Source organism: Pinus tabuliformis, chromosome X, assembly GCF_031772625.1.
Source record: "Pinus tabuliformis cultivar Carrire ecotype Pingquan chromosome X, CPIR1, whole genome shotgun sequence".
NCBI classification, from domain to species: domain Eukaryota; kingdom Viridiplantae; phylum Streptophyta; class Pinopsida; order Pinales; family Pinaceae; genus Pinus; species Pinus tabuliformis.
The window spans coordinates 1,747,464,733-1,747,483,834 of record NC_142308.1 but is presented as its reverse complement, the minus strand read 5'-3'; the positions used below and the strand labels follow the sequence as shown (position 1 = coordinate 1,747,483,834).

At 37.8% G+C, this 19,102-nt stretch overlaps 1 protein-coding gene across 1 annotated transcript; it reads left to right on the top strand.

The window, feature by feature from the left end:
• The first annotated feature begins 17,283 nt into the window (after positions 1-17,283).
• On the top strand, positions 17,284-17,829 carry LOC149146782 (uncharacterized). The gene is made up of 2 exons (XM_089446861.1): positions 17,284-17,410; positions 17,491-17,829. The coding sequence occupies exons 1-2, from the start codon at positions 17,319-17,321 to the stop codon at positions 17,762-17,764; spliced, it is 366 nt and encodes a 121-aa protein (XP_089302987.1). The 5' UTR covers positions 17,284-17,318; the 3' UTR covers positions 17,765-17,829.
• Positions 17,830-19,102: the final 1,273 nt, after the last annotated feature.

Here is a 19,102-nt window from a genome sequence, read left to right as displayed (position 1 = left end):
TACTCCTTATTATCCGCAAGCCAACGGTTTGGTTGAGTCAATCAACAAAGTTCTAGTCATCATGATTCGACGGATCATTGGTATCCATCGAACGAATTGGCATAACATGTTATTTTCGGCGCTATGGGCATATCGAACTTCAGTGAAAAATTCAACAGGTTTCACCCCTTTCCAGCTAGTTTATGGCTTAGAAGCTGTGTTACCTATTGAATGCGAAATCCCATCACTTCAAATGGCTGTCGAATTACTTCCAGCTACTTCCGAAGAGGAGAAACGGTTATTATACTTGGCTAAATTAGATGAGACTCGACGTGACGCTACTTTAGCTATCGAGACTCACGCGAAACGAATGAAAGCTCAGTACGATAAAAATGTAACCCCTCGAAGTTTTTCGGAAGGAGACCTAGTACTATTATATGATCAAGCTAACGATAAGCTAGGTGCCGGAAAATTCGTTCCCATGTGGCATGGGCCCTACATTGTAAAGCGAAAGCTAGCAAAAGGGGCTTATGAGTTAGTTGATTTTGATGGGGACTCTTTGGGTAAACCCAGAAATGGACTTTACCTAAAGAGGTATTATGCTTAAAATGATGGGTATGGAGAAATTTTTAGATAGGTTAGATTTCCTTTCTAGCTAGCAAGTGTGTTAGTTTAGTCAGTGTGCTTAGCTTAGCGAGTGTGGTTTTTCGTCATTATTCTGGCTTATCTTGGTTTTACTCTTGATATTGTAGATGTCGACGCCTCTCCAAACATACATTGGATTTGCTGATGGTGCTTGTCGTAATACACGGAATATCTCTTCCGCAGCTTGGGTTATCTATTCGCCCTCTGACGAGTTAGTTTCTATGCATGGGGTAAGCCTCGGTCAAACAACGAATAACATTGCAGAATACAGTGCAGTGGTTGAATTATTATCCGAATCTATTTCATTTGGAATTCGACGTTTGATAGTGAGGTTAGATTCTGAACTTGTTGTATTACAGCTTAATAGAGTTTATGCCATTAGAAATCCTGTGTTATTAAGGTTGTTTTTGAGAGTGCGTCTCTTGGAACGTGAATTTGATTACATTGAATATCAACATATTCCAAGGTCTTTGAATACATTAGCAGATGCAATTGCTTCTCGAATGTTGGACAGACATTTACGATAATCATGCAAGTAAATTTAAAAACATTTCATCACATATGTTAAACAAGATAAGCCGGTAATAGTGATATATATAGATAGAAGTGTGTCAAAAAATATATACATCGTCTTCGATCATAGGTTTAAAACACCTTATGATCGGCAAAATGATAGTACAAAAAGTCAAAAATGTCACATGTGACTACAAAAGTGACTAGTCAATCACTGGTGGTGCTCTCTGTACGACACCACTGCGCGGGCTACCTTACGCAAAAATCTCCTAAACGGTCCAGGGACCGCGACTACGAAGCGCTGAAGCCTGATAGGAATGTCGTCCATAGTAGTCTCAGGTATATCTGCCGTGAGACGCTCTAGATCATGCTCCAACTCAGCTAGTACTTCTGCTGTCGCATCCTGTGGGGCCGGTACCGGTGCAGCTGGATGTAGTCTATCATAAGGCCGGAGGTTGGCTGGACGCTGTGGACCAACATCTGCATTTTGAAAGATTTACTATTAGTTTTGAGACGATATATATAAAAAATACAAAAAATACATAACTAGAAAACTTGTGAAAATAAAAAGTACCTCTGTCGTCCCATTGTTCTCCCTGTGGAAGAACCATGTCCGGATCACCTCTGAAATCCATTCCGGCATACGGAAAGTCCTGTATCACAAAAAGCTGGCCCTCTAACCAGTCAAAATAACTATCTGAGAATCGAACTACTGTCGCGCCCTCGTCAGGATGCCGGGCCATCACCGCAACCCATCGTATCAGCTTTGGCTGCTGGGGACCCAAGATATCAACAGTGAGTTGCTGAGGGATCAGCATTGGAATTCTCTCCAAGGCAAAGCTCACGACTATAGGCCCATATCCAAAAGTCTTTAGTCGTCCGTTCTTTGCCTTGGTCAGTTGGCTCTTCATATGAGCCGACACAGCTTCACACCAGTTGAAAATGGTGCCTTGGTAACAGTCAATTGCCATCCGCATTTGGGATCCGGAAGCAATGTGTAAAGCGGCCGCGCCGCAAATTCTGGTAACCGTGAACGCTATGACTTTGAGTTCCGGTAGAGTGATGTGTTTTATCTCTATGCCTTTTGAATGGTGAGCCCCACGTGTGCACCAATCCTCGCGGAGACTATCAAGGGATTGGCCACCCGGCCTAGTCCCCGCAAGACTGAGTTGCTCACCTCTGTTTGGCAAGCCAGTGAGAAAGTATACATCCGAGGGCTCTATCTCGAGCTGGTGCCCTCCTATGTAAAAGCATTGTTCTTGTACGTTCCATCGCTCAACCAGCCATTCCAAGAATCTTACCTGGCCCCTCATGCCCGGTATGGTCCAATATTTGTATAATCCGCATGCTCTTAGGGCATCCAGGGAAGGTTGATGATTTATTGCAGCTTCATCTTCCTCTACATGCTCTCTTTCTCTCCAGTCTAACATGATTAATGCCCTGCATATCAAAAATAGCAATTAGAAATTAATTTGGGAATTTTTGGTGGTTTTTTGAGAGAGTTGGGGTTTTGAAATGCGCGTTTCTCGGAGGACGCACCCCGGCTTTGTAGCACAGGGCGCCCGGACGCAGCTGGCCTGAAGGCGGGCTGCGTCTTCCGACCGTTTTCCCGTATGAGAAAAAGTCGGGGGACGCAGGTCACCCGAAGGGCACCTGCGTCCGCCGAGAGGCGCATTCCAAAACCAAAACCCCCCCAAAAAATGAAACTAAAACCTAAAAATTGATTCTAAACGGATAGAAATGCAGAGTAGGATGTGTAAAATACCTGGATGAGACGGCGTTCGATTCCGACGGTCAGATTTTCCGCAGCGACCACGGGAAGTTTCTTGTCAAAAGCTCCTTTTTCAACCTCAACAGTGAAACGGTAAAAATGACATGGTAAAAGGTCTTTTTATAGGTTTTTTGGATGAATTAGTTCATTTTTTACCATGAAAAGATGTTTTTGAATGTATTTTTGCCTATTTTAAACAGGTATGAGTAATGTGTTGCTTTTGTGCAGGACAAAGGGATTTCGAGGGAAATTGTAATTTTTCACAAACAAAAATATCAGAGTCATCTTTTAAGCCCTTTTCTGACTCCTAAAACATGAAAAGATCGCCGAGTGTTTCTTTTTCACTCGTTAAAACGGAATTAAAAGACGGTCCCCTTTTAGCTCTTTTCTGACCGCAAAATCAGGAAAAGATTGCCGGGTTTTTGTCGTTTCGAACTCGATAAGGAAATAAAACGACGTGTCCTTGATCGCTTTTTACTTTTCAGGTTAACGACACTATTATGAAAGTACTCCTTGGTCGCAAGATCAAGCGGTTCCCCCAGGTATTATTTTATACTTTTTCGGGCTTGAGGGACACAAATATACGAAAAAGTTCAACGTGGAGTCTCCTTTAGTTTTTTCAGACTCTCTAAAATTGAAAAACGCCGAGTTTCTCCTATACTGGGCTCGTTAAACTTTTACAGTAGAGGACCTGTTCAATTACAAACAGGAACGAACCACTCCTTCCTAGGGTTCGAATTTAAACTAGGTTGGACTCGTCCGAAGGATGAGCTTATAATCAAGCATATGTTATCCTCCTCAAGCTTGTTAAAAATAAAGAGGTACTTGCCAGAAATGGTGGGGGAAAAGAGAGAAGAATGAACCTGTTTGTCACCTTTTGTCTCAGAAGAAACTTTATTACCACTCTTGAACACGACACTTTTCATTCACCTGGGTTGGGAAATCTTTTACCTCACAGTTGACCAAATCACTTTGAAAGTCTTTAACCGGGTTTTAACTTTGAGTTATTCGTCACCAAGCCATCTGTTGTGTCGTTATGTGTTCAAGAGGTCTGCAAGCAAAAACTTTCATCTGCAAAATACTTGTCATCCATTTGACCATCCCTGAGTCAGTCCTTACAGCAACATTTCTTCAACTTGAACAATGATTTCGTGTTGCGGGCTTGCCTGCAACGGGTCGCTTTCTATCGACATCGACACATTATCTAGAAAGATGACTTAGGAATCGACAGTACCTTGAAGTCTGCATGCATCAATGGCAGGTTTCTCGCCTTTGACGTCAGTTTACATCATTGACTTTCGATCAAAGGATTCCGTGAAGTGTTCGACATCAAAACATCTATTCACATTTCACGGGTTGTGCTTGGTACTTTGAGAACCATTGACATTACTGGTGGTTTCTCTCACGCTTGTTAACAGTTTACATCATTGACTGGTAATCAAGTGGTTTCTACCATGTTCGACATCGAATCATTTAATCACATGGCTAGAATCGTACCAATTCGGGAAGTAGAAGTGAAGACCCTGGATCTAGTTTCTACCATCCAGGCTGCGAGGAGTTTTGTATTCATTATCTATGTAGACTAATCATAAACAGATGGCTGCGTCCATACTGTGTCTACAAAAGTCTATAAAAATGATGTACTGCAAGATCATTCCTGTATCAGAATAGTTAGTCCATTAGTTAAAGTTTTGAATCTGAGTATGGGAATGCCTACCTCAGTGATGATATAATCTTATCCATGTATTTTGTGTTGAAAATTGCAGGTTCCAACCAGGCCATCCACAAGACAATCCTTGAAATGATAAAGCGCTTCACCCTTCCTAGAATTACAAAACCCTATTCTATTCCAGGCTTCGCACTTTAGGGGGCAATCTGTTACACTAAAAAATGTCACCTTGACTACTTACAGTTAGTATGGCTCAAATCAACAGTCATGCTACCCTCTTAGGCAAGTCTCATGCCTCTGTTATCCATCTCAAACTCAAAGAAGAGAGAAAGTCTTGTAAAAACTATGTTTATCTCTGGGGTCGCAGGTTCTCTCTAGCCTTACCTGCGGGGACGCTGACCATGTTCACAAAATCTGCGTCCATGGACGCTCTGTATGTTAAGGGACAGGTGCGTCCCTCTGTAAAAGGCAAAATGCGCGAGTTTTATCTTGAAAAAGTTACTTGTGGTTACTTCTAGAACATTCTAGAGGTCGGTTTGATGAAATGGATGCGCCTCCAGTTGGTTCATGTATCTCTATTAAGGGGGAACTTATCCCATCAATAAGGGAGCTATCCCACCCAAAGAGGGGGATGATCCCATTGATAGTGGACCTGAATAACCTCTTTACAGCACTATAAATAAAGGCATTGAGCCAGAAGGAGAGGAGGTTGGAGCTATACATTTTCTTTGGGTAAATGCTGCAGGATTTAGGTCTTCCATTAGAGCCTTTGTGAGGAGAGATTGTCTTCACTTGATTCTACTTGGGAGAGGGTGAGCTTTGTCAAAGTAGAGGAAAACCCTTGATGGACCCTGGGAGGAACTTGCACAACACCAAGGCCAGGTTGTAAGAGTTTCTTTGTTTCGTTATTAATACAAACTGGTTTATTTTTCTCAATAGCTTGTGTTAATGAGTTATTTCATGTGTTCCTTGGTCTGCATGTTGAATATATGTTTTATTATATGAAATGCAAGTGCTTGGTAATTGTTTGATTGTTTGTGGTTGCAGGAATTGACTTGAAGGAGGAGCTCATCCGGATCGTCAAGAACGGACTTCAACAACAGCGTTTTGGAATAAGGTAAGCCTAAACACTTGTAGTTTTCATGTTGTAAAAGGTGTATTTAGAGAAAGATCACTCCATTTTGTCTTGTTTGTCATTAGAAAGTCTTAGACTTCTAGGAAGGTCAGTCGTGTCCGCACCCTTGACGTATTCCGTGTGACACTTCTACAGAGGTTAGGAGTTTCCTAGGGGCAAAACAATACTAGAGAAAGTTTATTGCTTACTTTTCATTGATTGCAGCTCCATTACATGCTTTAACAGGATTGAAACAGGTGTTTAAGTGGGGAGGTAAACAACAGAAAGCCTTCGACACCTTAAAAGAGAAAATTAGTACAACACCAGTAGTAGCACTACCAGATCTTCAACATCCATTTGAGATTGAGATAGATGCCAGTGACTATGCCATCAGAGTAGCGTTGATGCAACACGGTAAACCCATATGTTATCATTCTGAGACATTTACTTCTGCAGTAGTTAATTATTTCACATATGATAAAGAATTGTATGCATTAGTACAAAGTATGAAAAAGTGGAAACATTACCTAATGGGTAAAGAAACAATCATACAAACAGATCATCAACCACTTCAATATGTGCACTCACAAACTAAATTGCAGCAATCAAGACATTATAGGTGGATGGGTTTTCTACAACAATTTCATCTTGTCACCAGATATAAGAAGGGCATACACAATAAGGTTGCAGACATGTTATCAAGACCAATCATAAATGCATCTACTATACTTAAGCATAACTTAGTAATGCATGAAAGTTAAATTGAACAATATGCTCAAGATGTAGATTTTAAAGATGTATATGCAACTTTAAGTCATGGAAAGAAAGTAGAAGAATTGGACTATTATGTAAAGGACCAACTCTTATATCATTTGGGAAAGTTATGCATTCCACAAACTGAAAGAGTTTGCATAATTTGAGAAGCACATACTTCTCTAATATCAAGTCATTTTGGTGTAAGTAAAATAGTTGCACAATTGCAAAGGGTCTGTTATTGGCCAAGAATTCACGAGACAGTTTCTAGATATATCAAAGGGTGTACTATGTGTGCTACAAGGAAGCCCAGTAATAGAAAATTAGGTTTATATACTCCACTTCCAATTCCTTCTCGTCCTTGGGAAAGTGTTTCCATGGACTTTGTTGGGGGATTGCCAAAATCTAGAAAATGTCATGATTATTTGTATGTTGTTGTGGATAGGTTCACTAAAATGTGTATTTTGATACCTTGTAACAAGAAGGTTACAGCTGAAAAAATAGCAAAGTTGTTCTTTCAGAATGTATGGGTTCATTTTGGTTTACCCACTTCTATTGTATCTGATCGAGATTCTCGATTTTTTGGGAAGTTTTGGTCAAATCTATGGGAGTTGATGGACACCAGGTTAAAGAAGAGCACAACATTTCATCCATAGACAGATGGTCAGAAAGAAGTGGCCAACAAGACAGTGATCCATTTGTTCAGAGGTTATTGCAGCAAGCATCCCAAGCTTTGGGACGAGCATTTGTGTTATGTGCATCATGCTTACAACCATGCCAAGCACTCTTCTACTTAGAGATATCCTTTTGAGACTTGTTTTGGTTTTATACCAAAGTCTCCCTTGGATTTTGTCTTTGGTAAAGACATAACAGTTGATGGACACAGTGATGTGGACAAAGCAACCAAGTTCACTAAACAAATCCAGGAAATTCACCAGGCAATACAGGAACAGCTGGAAAGAAGTCAAGCCAAGTACAAGGCAAGACATGATAAGCATTGGTTTGAGCATAGTTTCCAAGTTGGTGATCAAGTCTGGCTGTACATTAGCAAAGACAGAATGCAAGGTGAAGGTAAGAAGCTAAAACCAATAAGGTATGGACCTTTCAAGATACTTGATAAAATTGGTGAAAATTCTTTTCGCCTTGATTTACCAGCTTATATGTAGATCTATTCAGTCGCTAATGCAAAGAAATTGAGATTTTATGAACCTTCATTGATTGAAGATCCTGAAGAGTAAAGTTAGTTGCCTTCTATTGAGGATCTGTTACCTGAATATCTCAATGAGTTACACGAAGATACAGTTCTAGACAGGAAGGTGAGAACTATGCATGGAGGGGATGTTGAGTACTTGAGAATAGTGCTCAAAGGTTCAAATCCAAGCAAAGCATGGTGGATAGAAGTTAAACAAGTGAGGGAGCTGTACCCTCACTTATTCGATGCCTAAAAGCAAACTTTTTGTGGTCCAAAAGCTTTTTAGTGGGAAGGCGTGATCCAAAATGGATCCTAAAACCTCTAAGTCTTCATATATCTTAACTATCGGAAGGGAAAACAGTGAAAGAATGGCAAAAAATAGAGCTAAGCGAAGGTGGAAGTAATGCTGCACAGGAGCCGTTGGATCAGACCGATCAACGGTCTAGATCAAATCGGGATATCGCAATCGGGAGAAGTCAGTAGAGTACACCGGCGGCATCCCTATGAAAATTGCAATCACGATCAACGTGATTTAATGAGGACCATTGATTGAGGGCACAGATCAACGACCCAGATTACATCGCAATATCACATTGCTAAAACACAAGGGAGGACTTACCAAAGTCCCGAAGACCATGCGATATGCAATTGCGATATATTGCATCGCAGCGATACAAGGGAACGGGGCCGATACAACATGTAGCTTGTGATAGCCGGACCTGATGAGTTTATAAACGCGGGTCTATAAGTTTTGAGTTCTGATATCAAGGGATTTGTTGGGTTTTTCTGTGTATTAGCACATTTCCGTATAAAAGCCGAAATACAAAGGAAAATGCCCCGAAGTGATAAAGTCGGACCCGAAAGGAGTTATAGATGCATGTTTATATTATTTGAGTTCCATGGTAAGTGGTATTTCAGGCGGGCCTCAGGTGGTAAGTGGTATTGGACGAGCTCCGCCCGATCCCATACACTGGCCGACATGTGGCTTGGCATAGGAGAGAGAAAACCGCCTTTTCGGGCGGGTAATCTCTGTGCACATAAGCCGCCCAAAATGAATATTAATCATTGGATCAGAGATCACGTAGATCAATGGTGGGCTTGTGATAGAGACCAAGGCAGACCCGATAGGGATTATAGCGTGGATTCAATGTTATTTTAAGTCCAATAGAAAGCGTTTTTATGGATTTTTCAATGTTTTCTGTGTATTTCTCTGTGTAAACAGAGAAACGACTTTTTGGGATTTCACCCGCACCAATGGTCCTTTCCGTTATGAATAGGTGGCCACCATACCATAGGGAGTTTAGCAATGATTGTTAAACGCTCTAGAAGGAGAGGAAGGGACAGTGACCGAGAGCCAAAGAGGTCGAAGGGGGAGACGAACAGACAAGCGCCAATAGGCTTAAAAGAAATACAATGGCAGAGACATAGAGGGGAATTGATGAGACAGAGAAAAAGCAGAAGACAGAGGGCAAGAGGGAAAATCTGTGTACTCTTGTAGACTTGAGGATTTCAAGTAAATCCCTGTTGTTTTGTCACTATTGTGTTGAGACTCGATTTGAGCTCACACTTGTAATAATCTACTCTTGAAGACATAATATAGAGGTCGACACTGAAAGCTGGACCAGGAGATGTAGCCAGAAAGTTTGGTGAACTCCTTGATTATTTTCTATGTTGATATGTGTGACTGTTATGTTTTCTAACTGCTCATTGTCTATATTATTCGCAATATTTTCGATCCGTTGCACTAAGTAATATATGCATTCCTACACATGAGTCTATAATACCTTTATATTGATTTAAGATCTCATTTTCAGATCACACTCTCAAGGAGAAAATTCATATTTGCATTGCATACGTTGCAACAGAGAGGATCACATTATGCATCCACATGTAATTTGCTTTGGGACAGAATTGAGCAGGAAAGAAATGAACCAAAAGGTAAAACCACTGACAAAGAGAAAGGTAAAGCACCTGAATCTGCTCACTATGTTGTGGCACATGGTAATATCAGAGTAAATGAAGACTTGTTTAATGCTTCACTTGCTTCTTGGAAAAATGATTGGTTGCTTGATTCAGGATCAACTTGCCACATGACTTTTAGAAGAGAAATTTTTGAAGAATTTACTAAGAAAGTTGATGTAGTAGTTTACTTTGTAGATAAATCAAAACTCAAGCCATCAGGGCTTGGCACAATCAGGCTCAAATTGCCTGGTCTTCCAAACTTTCTTCTGCATGATGTTTTATATCTCCCACAGTTGAGGAGAAACTTGTTGTCCTTGGTCCACATCTGCGAGCAAGGACACTCAATTCATATGTTTGATGGCAAGGTTGAGGTGAGAAAAGAATTAGATCACTCTCTTTTCATGACGGGGATAGAAGAAGAAAGGCTTCTCAAGCTACAAGGTACCTCGGCTCGTGCACAAAATTTATCTTACAATTCTCATTATGATGAACGTACATTTCCATCAAGTTTATATGGCATGCTAGGTTTGGACACTTGAACTATGCCAACCTCCGCTTGTTGAAGAAAAATGGTGTTACTAGTTTGCCTACATTTCATAAGAAACTTAAGCAATGTGATGCTTGCATTCTAGGAAAGCATAACAAAAAGTCTTTTCATGATTCACATTCTAGATCACATAGAAAAATTGAACTCATTCATTCAGATTTATGTGTTCCAATGCTTGTTCCTTATGCAAATGGAAATAAATATATGATGAAATTTATTGATGACTACACCAGAATGTGTTGGGTTTATTTATTGAAAAACAAATATGATGCTTTTCAAACATTCAAGAACTTTCATAAATGGATTGAAAATGATGCACAATCTCATATTGGCTCTATTCACACTGATAATGGAAAATAATACACTTCAAATGAATTTGAAAACTATCTTCATCAACATGGGATCAAACATCAAACAACTGTGCCTTATAATCCCCAACAAAACGGAGTAGCTGAAAGGATGAATAGGACAATCTTAAATATGGTGCACTCCATAATGTTTTTCAAGAATGTAAAATTGATGTTTTGGGCTGATGTAGTTCTATGTCATGTATCTGTAAAGAATAGATATCCATTTAATGCTATTAGAAACAAGACTCCTTATGAAATGTGGTACGGGCACATTCGTTCGGTAAAGCATCTCAGGGTCTTTGGTTCCACTTGTTATGCCTTGATACCAAAGCTACATAGAAACAAACTTGGTGCAAGGAGTCACAAGTCTATATTCTTGGGGTATTCAAATACCTCCAAAGCATACCATCTCTATGATGAAGTTAATAGAATTTTTTTTTATTTAGAGATGTAATCTTTCTTGAATCATCCAAATCTGACAATGTTGTTGAGCGGCAACTTAATCGCTTAGATAGATTCGCAAATGCAAAATCATTTCGAGAATTTGATAATCAGATTCCACATTTTGAAGGGGGGATTCCTATACTAGATCAACCTGTGGAATCTTCTTCTGAAGCACTCTTTCCCCTGCATGAAACACCAACCACTGATGATACTTTGATTGATGTGATTGACAGAATTGGGAGACTCAATCTTAATTCAGTCCCAACTTAATCAACTGAGCAACCTGGACCATTTCAGAAAGGCCCCCCAAAGTGGCTAACAAAGACACTTGAAAGTGTTCATCCTGATGAGGTTGGAAAGATAGGAACAAGAAATTCAACCCGGAAAAATGGAGGTGATGTAGATGACTTTGATTCACCTATTGATATGGAGGTTTCTTATGATTGTGAATTGAATTTGTCTACATATTTTGAACCAACTTCATTAAACGAAGTTGCTTCTCATGATGAATGGAAAGAAGCGATGCAAAAGGATTATGATGCCTTGATAAAGAATGGCACTTGGAAGTTAGTTGATCCTCCATTGGGAACTAAACCAATTGGCTGCAAGTGGGTCTACAAGAACAAGTATAAATCTGATGGCTCACTTAACAAGCAAAAAGCCAGGCTTATGGCAAAAGGTTTTGCATAGAAGGAAGGGGTCGATTATGAGGAGAATTTTTCCCACATAGCAAAATGGGCTACCATCCGGACGCTTTTTGCCCTAGCAGCTTAGAACGGTTGGAAAGTCCATCAAATGGATGTAAAATTTGCTTTCTTGAATGGAGATCTAAAAGAAATTTTTTTATGTCCTAGCGTGAAGGATTTTCTATGAAAGGACATGAACATAAAGTATGAAAACTTGTGAAATCCTTGTATGGCCTCAAGCAAGCGCCGCAAGCCTGGTATGAAAAATTAATTGAGCATCTTCTGAAACTCAATTTCAAACATTATGATCTTGATGATGCAACTTTGTTTGTTAAGAAAGTTGGCAAAACAGTTGTATATCTTGTGATATATGTAGATGATCTTTTGATGATAGGGAATAATGAGAGCTACATTGCATCCATAAAGAAGGAATTGAGGAAATGTTTTGAAATGACTGATTAGGGCTATGTTCATTATTATCTTGGTATTGAAGTAACTCAACATCTGAAGTCCATATTCCTTTCTCAAAAGTAGTACATTGGAGATCTGTTAAATAGGTTTGGCATGAATGAATCCAATACTCTAGCTACTCGAGTGGAACAAAAATTAAAGCTCACATCCATTAAAGGAAAAGAATTTGAGGATGCAACAAAGTATAAACAACTTGTAGGAAGTCTCAACTACCGACTATTACCAGACTAGACATTTCATTTGCTGTTGGAACCCTCTCCAGGTTTATGCAAAAGCCTTGTGAGGGAAATTGGTCTGCTACAAAAAGAGTTCTAAAGTACTTGAAGGGAATTCAAGACTTTAGACTCAAGTATACATAGGTGGGCAAATTCATCTTGATTGGATACTCTAATTCAGACTTTGATGGAGATAAAGAAACAGGGGTATCTACTTTTGGCTATTCTATGAGTCTTGGATCTACAGCTGTCTCCTAGAGATCACGCAAACAATCAGTTCCAACAGATTCCACAACAGAGGCAGAATATGTGGCAGCAGTTGAGGCAACAAAAGAAATTGTGTGGCTCAGGAAAATATTGGAAGATTTGTAGGCAAAACAAGTACAGTCGACTCCACTCATGATTGAAAACACCTTTGCAATAAAGTTGGCCAAGAACTGAAAGTTCCATGATCGAACGAAGCACATCAATACAAAATACCATTTGATTCGACATCATGTTGAGGCCAAGATAATCCATCTACGCAATTTTTCCACTAATGATCAGATTGTAGACATCTTCACCAAAGCACTTGGAAGAAAAAATCTTGAAAGATTCAGAACGATTCTTGGACTCACCAACATCCCTTCAGATTAAGGGGGGGAATGTTGACACCTAATCATGGGGATTTGGTGAACAATTGTAAAATAGAGTAAATAATAAATAATGGAAAAGGAAGAGCCATCGGGAGATGAAACTCAAGAGTCACTCCCTCATGTATATAACTATGAGAAATCTAAATGAATAAACAAATTTCATTTGAGGAGTTAACTCCTGGCCTGACATTTTTGATGCCTTGCTTGAAATATGTTGTCATCATGGAGAACTACTTCAATTAGAACTTCTTCAAGGATGTAGTGATTTTAATTAAGCCCTTTTTCAACCTTAGCTCTGATACCATGTTGAGAAATCAAGAAGGCTAACATTGAAGTGATTTCTCTTAAACTTGATAACTACTTGTGATGTTCTTTTACTTTTACTTCTTATTAGCTTCTTATTCTCTTATTAGTATGTTGTTCTTATCATCAAAAAACTACCAAAAACATGAAGATTAATAGTGCACAAGGACACAATATGTAGGTTTCTAGCCAGTGCCATAACCTCTCTTAGAGAGGATAACCAACAAAAATCTCTTCTCTTCTTATAGATTCTTCAAATGATGAATTCCAAGACCTTTAAACCAAGAACAAGACCCTTCCAAGACCAAGTCAAACCTTCTAGAAGATGTGCTTCTTCTTACCAAGTAAAATCACTTTCAATTGCAGAATTTTACCCCCAACTTTAGATTTCAGCCCTTACTACAGGTTTGCAATTTTCATCTCCCTGCAACAAGTTGCAATTTCACACATGTGGGTGAATTAGGGTTCCTTAGGCTTCCTCCTTCCTTCGCTTGGTATTATTTCTCTTTGAAGGCTTTTAGGTGACCAAATAGACTTCTTCTCTTCCAATTTCGGCTCCTCTTTGATGACTTGAAGACTTCAGCCTTGTAGCTACAGAAACCCTAGCCTTCTTTGCATGTGAGAGAGAGTGTGTGTAAAAATTAGAAATTTCGTCTTCCTTATTTTTTCTAGACCTTTGCTTTCCTTTTTCCTTCTTGTTCTTGCTTCCTTGCTGAGTGATTGAGTGAGTCTCCAAAAGAAGTTGAATGGTATCTTATATATAGCCCTTCCATGAGGACGAATTGCTCTAATTAGGTTGAATTCTTTACTGTAAGGCTGACTTGGTCTTGGAGGAGTAATTTAACACTTCTTGACTCTATGACAAACCCTAGAAGCACACAATGGGTGCTTGACCTAAAATAAATTGACCTCCTTGAGCATGAAACTCATGCTATAAATAATAATAATAATAATAATATTTTTTCTTTTCTTTTTATAATATACAAAAATCAAGAATACAATACATCCCTCAGCCCTCCAACAACCTTTTATTTTTTCTAGAGATGTAGAGTTCAACACACCCATCTGACAGTACATCCTAAAGATGGGAAAAAACTCCTGACCAACAAAACTGTACTCCTTCATTATAGCTGACTATGAAGATCGAACCTAGTTACATATTTCAGCAAACCATACATGGGAGTAAAGATCTAGCAACACATAAAATCAAGTGAGATCAACATCATAGGCGCACAAACCATAAGAGTATTAGAGTGGCTATAAGGAATCAAAGTATTGTACACACACATTATCTTCAAAAGAATTAATAGCTTATCATTTGTAAGCAAGTTACCTTGCTTAGGTATGGGAGGTTTATCACAAGGCCCTATTAGGTGTTCCCAACCTTATGGGAAGGACAATCCCTAGGCCAACCCATCAATCAATAGGTATAAGTAATCAATGACATGATATGGGGTTTACTTCATGGCAAATGGAATTTTCTTGCACAAATTATGAAATTGACAACACCCTTGAGTCTTATGATGTGAAGTGAAGAGAAATAAATCACGAGACTTGAGTTAGATGTTTCCTTGAACTAATTTTACCACCCCTTTTCTGCGTCTTTTTCATTATTAAATTTAAATACATAGATTGGATTACAAGATTTCATTGATTTATCATAATCACTAATTACCCATTAAACATGAAGCAGTTTCTTACTCATCATGATTAGGATATTCAAACTTCCTCTCATTCAAATAGATCATGTTTTCGAGAACTGGGTGAGGGCTAATGAGGTGAATAGAGCTCAAGCTAGGCTTTTTTCATGCACTTTCATGTATCTTGCCAATCTTGTGCACTTTAACATTTTGCTCATCCTTTCCCCCTTTTTCTACTACATCAACCCCTTGGAGCAAAGTTTCTAAACCCTTAATCAAGGATGAGGATAATAGGGAACCACTACTAGTAACATTAGAAAGAAAAACAAACATGGGATATGGATACCTAGTAAAATGGAAGGTGTTAAGTATGGAGTACCATGGACATGCAACATCAATCAGAGCCCCTTATTTGTGCCCCTCCTAAAGAGTGAAAGAAAGGTGTTAAGGAAGGTCACACTAGACTAGGGGCAAGTGATAACCACCAAGGTGAAGCTGAAGAACAAAAGTACAATCAATAGTGGTATTTAATTTTTGTACCTTTTTGCCATTTTCTTCTTTTCTTTTGTTGCATGGTATTGCATGGTATTGCATGGTGCTTTGTTTTTATTGCTTTAAAATATGGAATTGTTTGTACTAGGTGATAATTTTGTGGGGAAGGTAAATGTTTTTTGTTTTGCAAAGTTTTGATTCAAAAGTATTTCCATTTGGATTTTGGATTTTGAAAGTAGAATTAGGATGGTCCTCAAAAATGCCAGGATAGCTAAAATTCTAATTCTATAGTTTGCCCGTTGTAACCGATTCAGAATTCAGAATTTTTCCAAAAACATCTTGTAAACATATATATTTTCAAGGCAAAATTCTCACCAATTTAAATTCAAAAAATAAGAACTAAGAGTGTTTGAATCGTTTTTTGATGGTGAAAATAGATTCAACACCATCACTATCAAGAACCCCTCAATCACCCAACTGAAGCTTAAATTGATTCTGCAAAGTTGTAGAGCCTAAAGGAAGTTGGGATTGTGATTGAGTTTTTAACAAAAATTTGCACGATGGATCGTGTTGGTTGTCTCCAGTGGTAGTCAATAACTACGTTGTAGAATTGAATGATGTTTTGTTTTTATTGCTTTAAAATATGGAATTGTTTCTAAGAGGTGATAATTTGGTGGGAAAATTTTTCACCCTAATTGAATGTTTTTTATTTTGCAAAAATTTGATTTAGAAGTATTTCAATGTGGATTTTGAAGGTAGAAATAGGTGTCCTAAAAAACCTCAAGGTACTTAAAATTATATAGTTTGACAGTTTTAACCTGGATTTTGGATTTTTTCTAAAAACATGTAAAAATCTATAATTTCACGCTAAAATTCTCACCAATTTAAACTACTCTTAACTAACTATAACCACATACCAATGGATAAAGCATTAAATGCTATAAAAATGCTAGATAACATACTATTAGATACAACATTAAATGTTATATAACAGTCTGAATATTGTTAGCAGCAGATTTTAGCATGTCAAAAGATTTGATTTGATCTAGGGTGTTGTGCAGATTTTAGCATGTCAAAATATTTGATCTAGGGCGTTGTCTACTGAGGCTACAATTTTGCTTGGACTATAGTGAATTTTTGTTTAAGAAATCTAATCTTGGGAGTGTTTGAATCAGTTTTTGATGATGAAAATAGATTCAACTCCATCAAGAACCCATGATTTTTTTTTAAGAAATCTAATCTTGAGAGTTTGAATCACTTTTTAATGATGAAAATAGATTCAACGTGGTCAAGAACCCATAAGTCAAGTAAAATCCTGAAACTTCACAGTTGTAACCTAAATTTCCAAAATAAATTACAAAATTTTTTCAAAATCCTACCAAAATTTCTATTATTTTCCTAACAAAATTATGATCTTAAGTAAGGCCTCAAGTACAATAAATTGTACTTCAACCTGGAGCCCATCCTTTTCTCTGTTAATGGCATCCATCTTCAAGTGATTCCTTGCGTGATTGCTTCGGCTTTTATCCTCTAATCTCCCATCAGCTTTTGCCAAATATAATCAAAATCGCACGGTTGCTTAGATGATCAATAACCCACTCGTCTCTCGGAATAATAATAATAATAACAGGTACACCATTGCCCTCCTAATTGTAGCGTCTTTATTTCACCTGGGCATCAGTGATGACCGTTGAGAAGAATAAAGTAACACCCACGCCAGCCCCACAAGTTACATGGTACGCACCAAAACAATGGCGGTTCGTTGATTACGAGCGTCACGTCAAAAGTGGCGTTATTCACTCAGCTAATATACAATTATTCTTGTCCCCATCAACAGTTTTCGGCTCTCTGTATAAAAATGGAGAGACCACCGCCTCATCTCATTTCGTCCCTTACTATTTTGTGATATCTGAAGAGGAGGAGACAACTCAATTAAAATGGAAATGCTGAGCTTCAGAAATCTGATGAGGCAGGCAACTGTCGGAAGGAAGCCACATGCACCCACTTCCCGGACTTATTTGTCATCAGGGTAAGCACATTTATTATCATAAATTGTTCTTCACCATATAACACAAACCCTACAATTTTAATATTTCTCATCATTTTCAGGGGACGTGGGTCGCATGGATGGGCTTCAGTAGATGTTAACAAAATAGTATGCACGATCGATGACGATTCAAAGGAAGATGAGGAGAAAGAGAAGGAGAAGGCATGGTGGGTTCCCCATCCAAAAAACGGCATTTACTATCCAGAGGGCCACCACAAATGGATAGACGACGTTAAAAATTGCACGCAGCTGCATGAAGAAGAGAAAACGCACTGGTTTCGATCATTGGAGGACGTTCAGAAACCACCCCACCATATTGATTTCACCTCCGAATAACCCTAATTTAATTAAGAGAAGAAGTTGTAAAGTCTGCTATGGCCATTAGCTATGTGATATATATCTAAGGAAAATAATGCTATTAATTCGGATTCGATGGCTTCATCTACATTTACTATTATTGTTTGTGATTCGGTCTTGATCATGACCAGAGCGAGTAGTTAAGGCGGTCTGCACACATTTACTCTGAGAGTATATTGTATGACATGATTTAAAATGAATCATATAACATAACTCTTAATCCATATTAAGGTTAAAAAGTCATTAATCCAAAAACGAGATCCTCTTCAACATTAAAATTAATTAAACAAAAAACTAGGAAGTTATCATTAAAATTCCATAAAGGAAATCTGTATTTTATTAATCAAATATGGTATTACATATATACAGGAAGTGTTGTCTTAAGATAGAAAAACTATCTTGGACACACAATCTGTTGGTTGAGAGAATATGTCAACCACATACAAATGTAGGAAACAAAATAGGAACAGACTCTTTTAAGAATCACAATTGAGACAAGTAGAAATTACATATTCCAACACACCTTAATGAGTAACAATGTAAACTTTGAAACGGGAACTGATACTGTTACCCGTTTTGTAGAGGTGGCAAAAAAATGACCCGATTTTCAAAAGTGTTGATGCAGAATACACATGTTTTTTTAAGAACATGGTTTTTGGAACTTTAATTTTTTTCATGTGCATTAAGTTTTAGAATGGTAGTGAATGGTAGTAATTTTCATCCTGATTTTAAAAAGTGGGTATTCTGCATCACACCCTTTTTTTAAAAGACCTATTTTTTTACTTTAAATTTTCTAGTGTGTGAAATGTAAAAAATTATTTTCTAAATTCGATAGTTTTTGAAGTCGTCATTGTATTCATATTTTCTTGTTCTCTATCTTAATTTTTTTTTTTAGTGGGGTTTTTATTGTTTTGCATTTTTAAATTAGAAAGTGGATAGTTTGAATTTTAGATAATCTACATATTTAGACATCCTTAATTAATTTTTCAATCCACATGAAATAATTGTTTCTAAAAAACAACATTTTTTAACAATGGACATAAAAAATAACCATTTTTAACATAAATATAACAAAAAAACTAAACGTTTTGATAATTTTTCGCTAGAATTAACATGTCAAAATCACAATTTTTATACAAAAATATTAACTAAAAATGGTCAAATAATAGTTTTTTTTATGAATTTCATGTCAAAAAGATAATAATAACTACTTTTTTTTTCAAAAAATAATGATTAACTTTAAAATCAATGCAAAAATCACATATTACCAATATTGAACGTATAACAACCCTAATTGAGTGTTTATTCTTCTCATAA

Bases quoted from the DNA above. Each gene is read 5' to 3' on its own strand.
- LOC149146782 (XM_089446861.1), top strand. From the start codon at position 17,319: ATGGAAATGCTGAGCTTCAGAAATCTGATGAGGCAGGCAACTGTCGGA. The intron at 17,411-17,490 runs GTAAGCACATTT...CATCATTTTCAG, and splicing joins CGGACTTATTTGTCATCAGG to GGGACGTGGGTCGCATGGAT.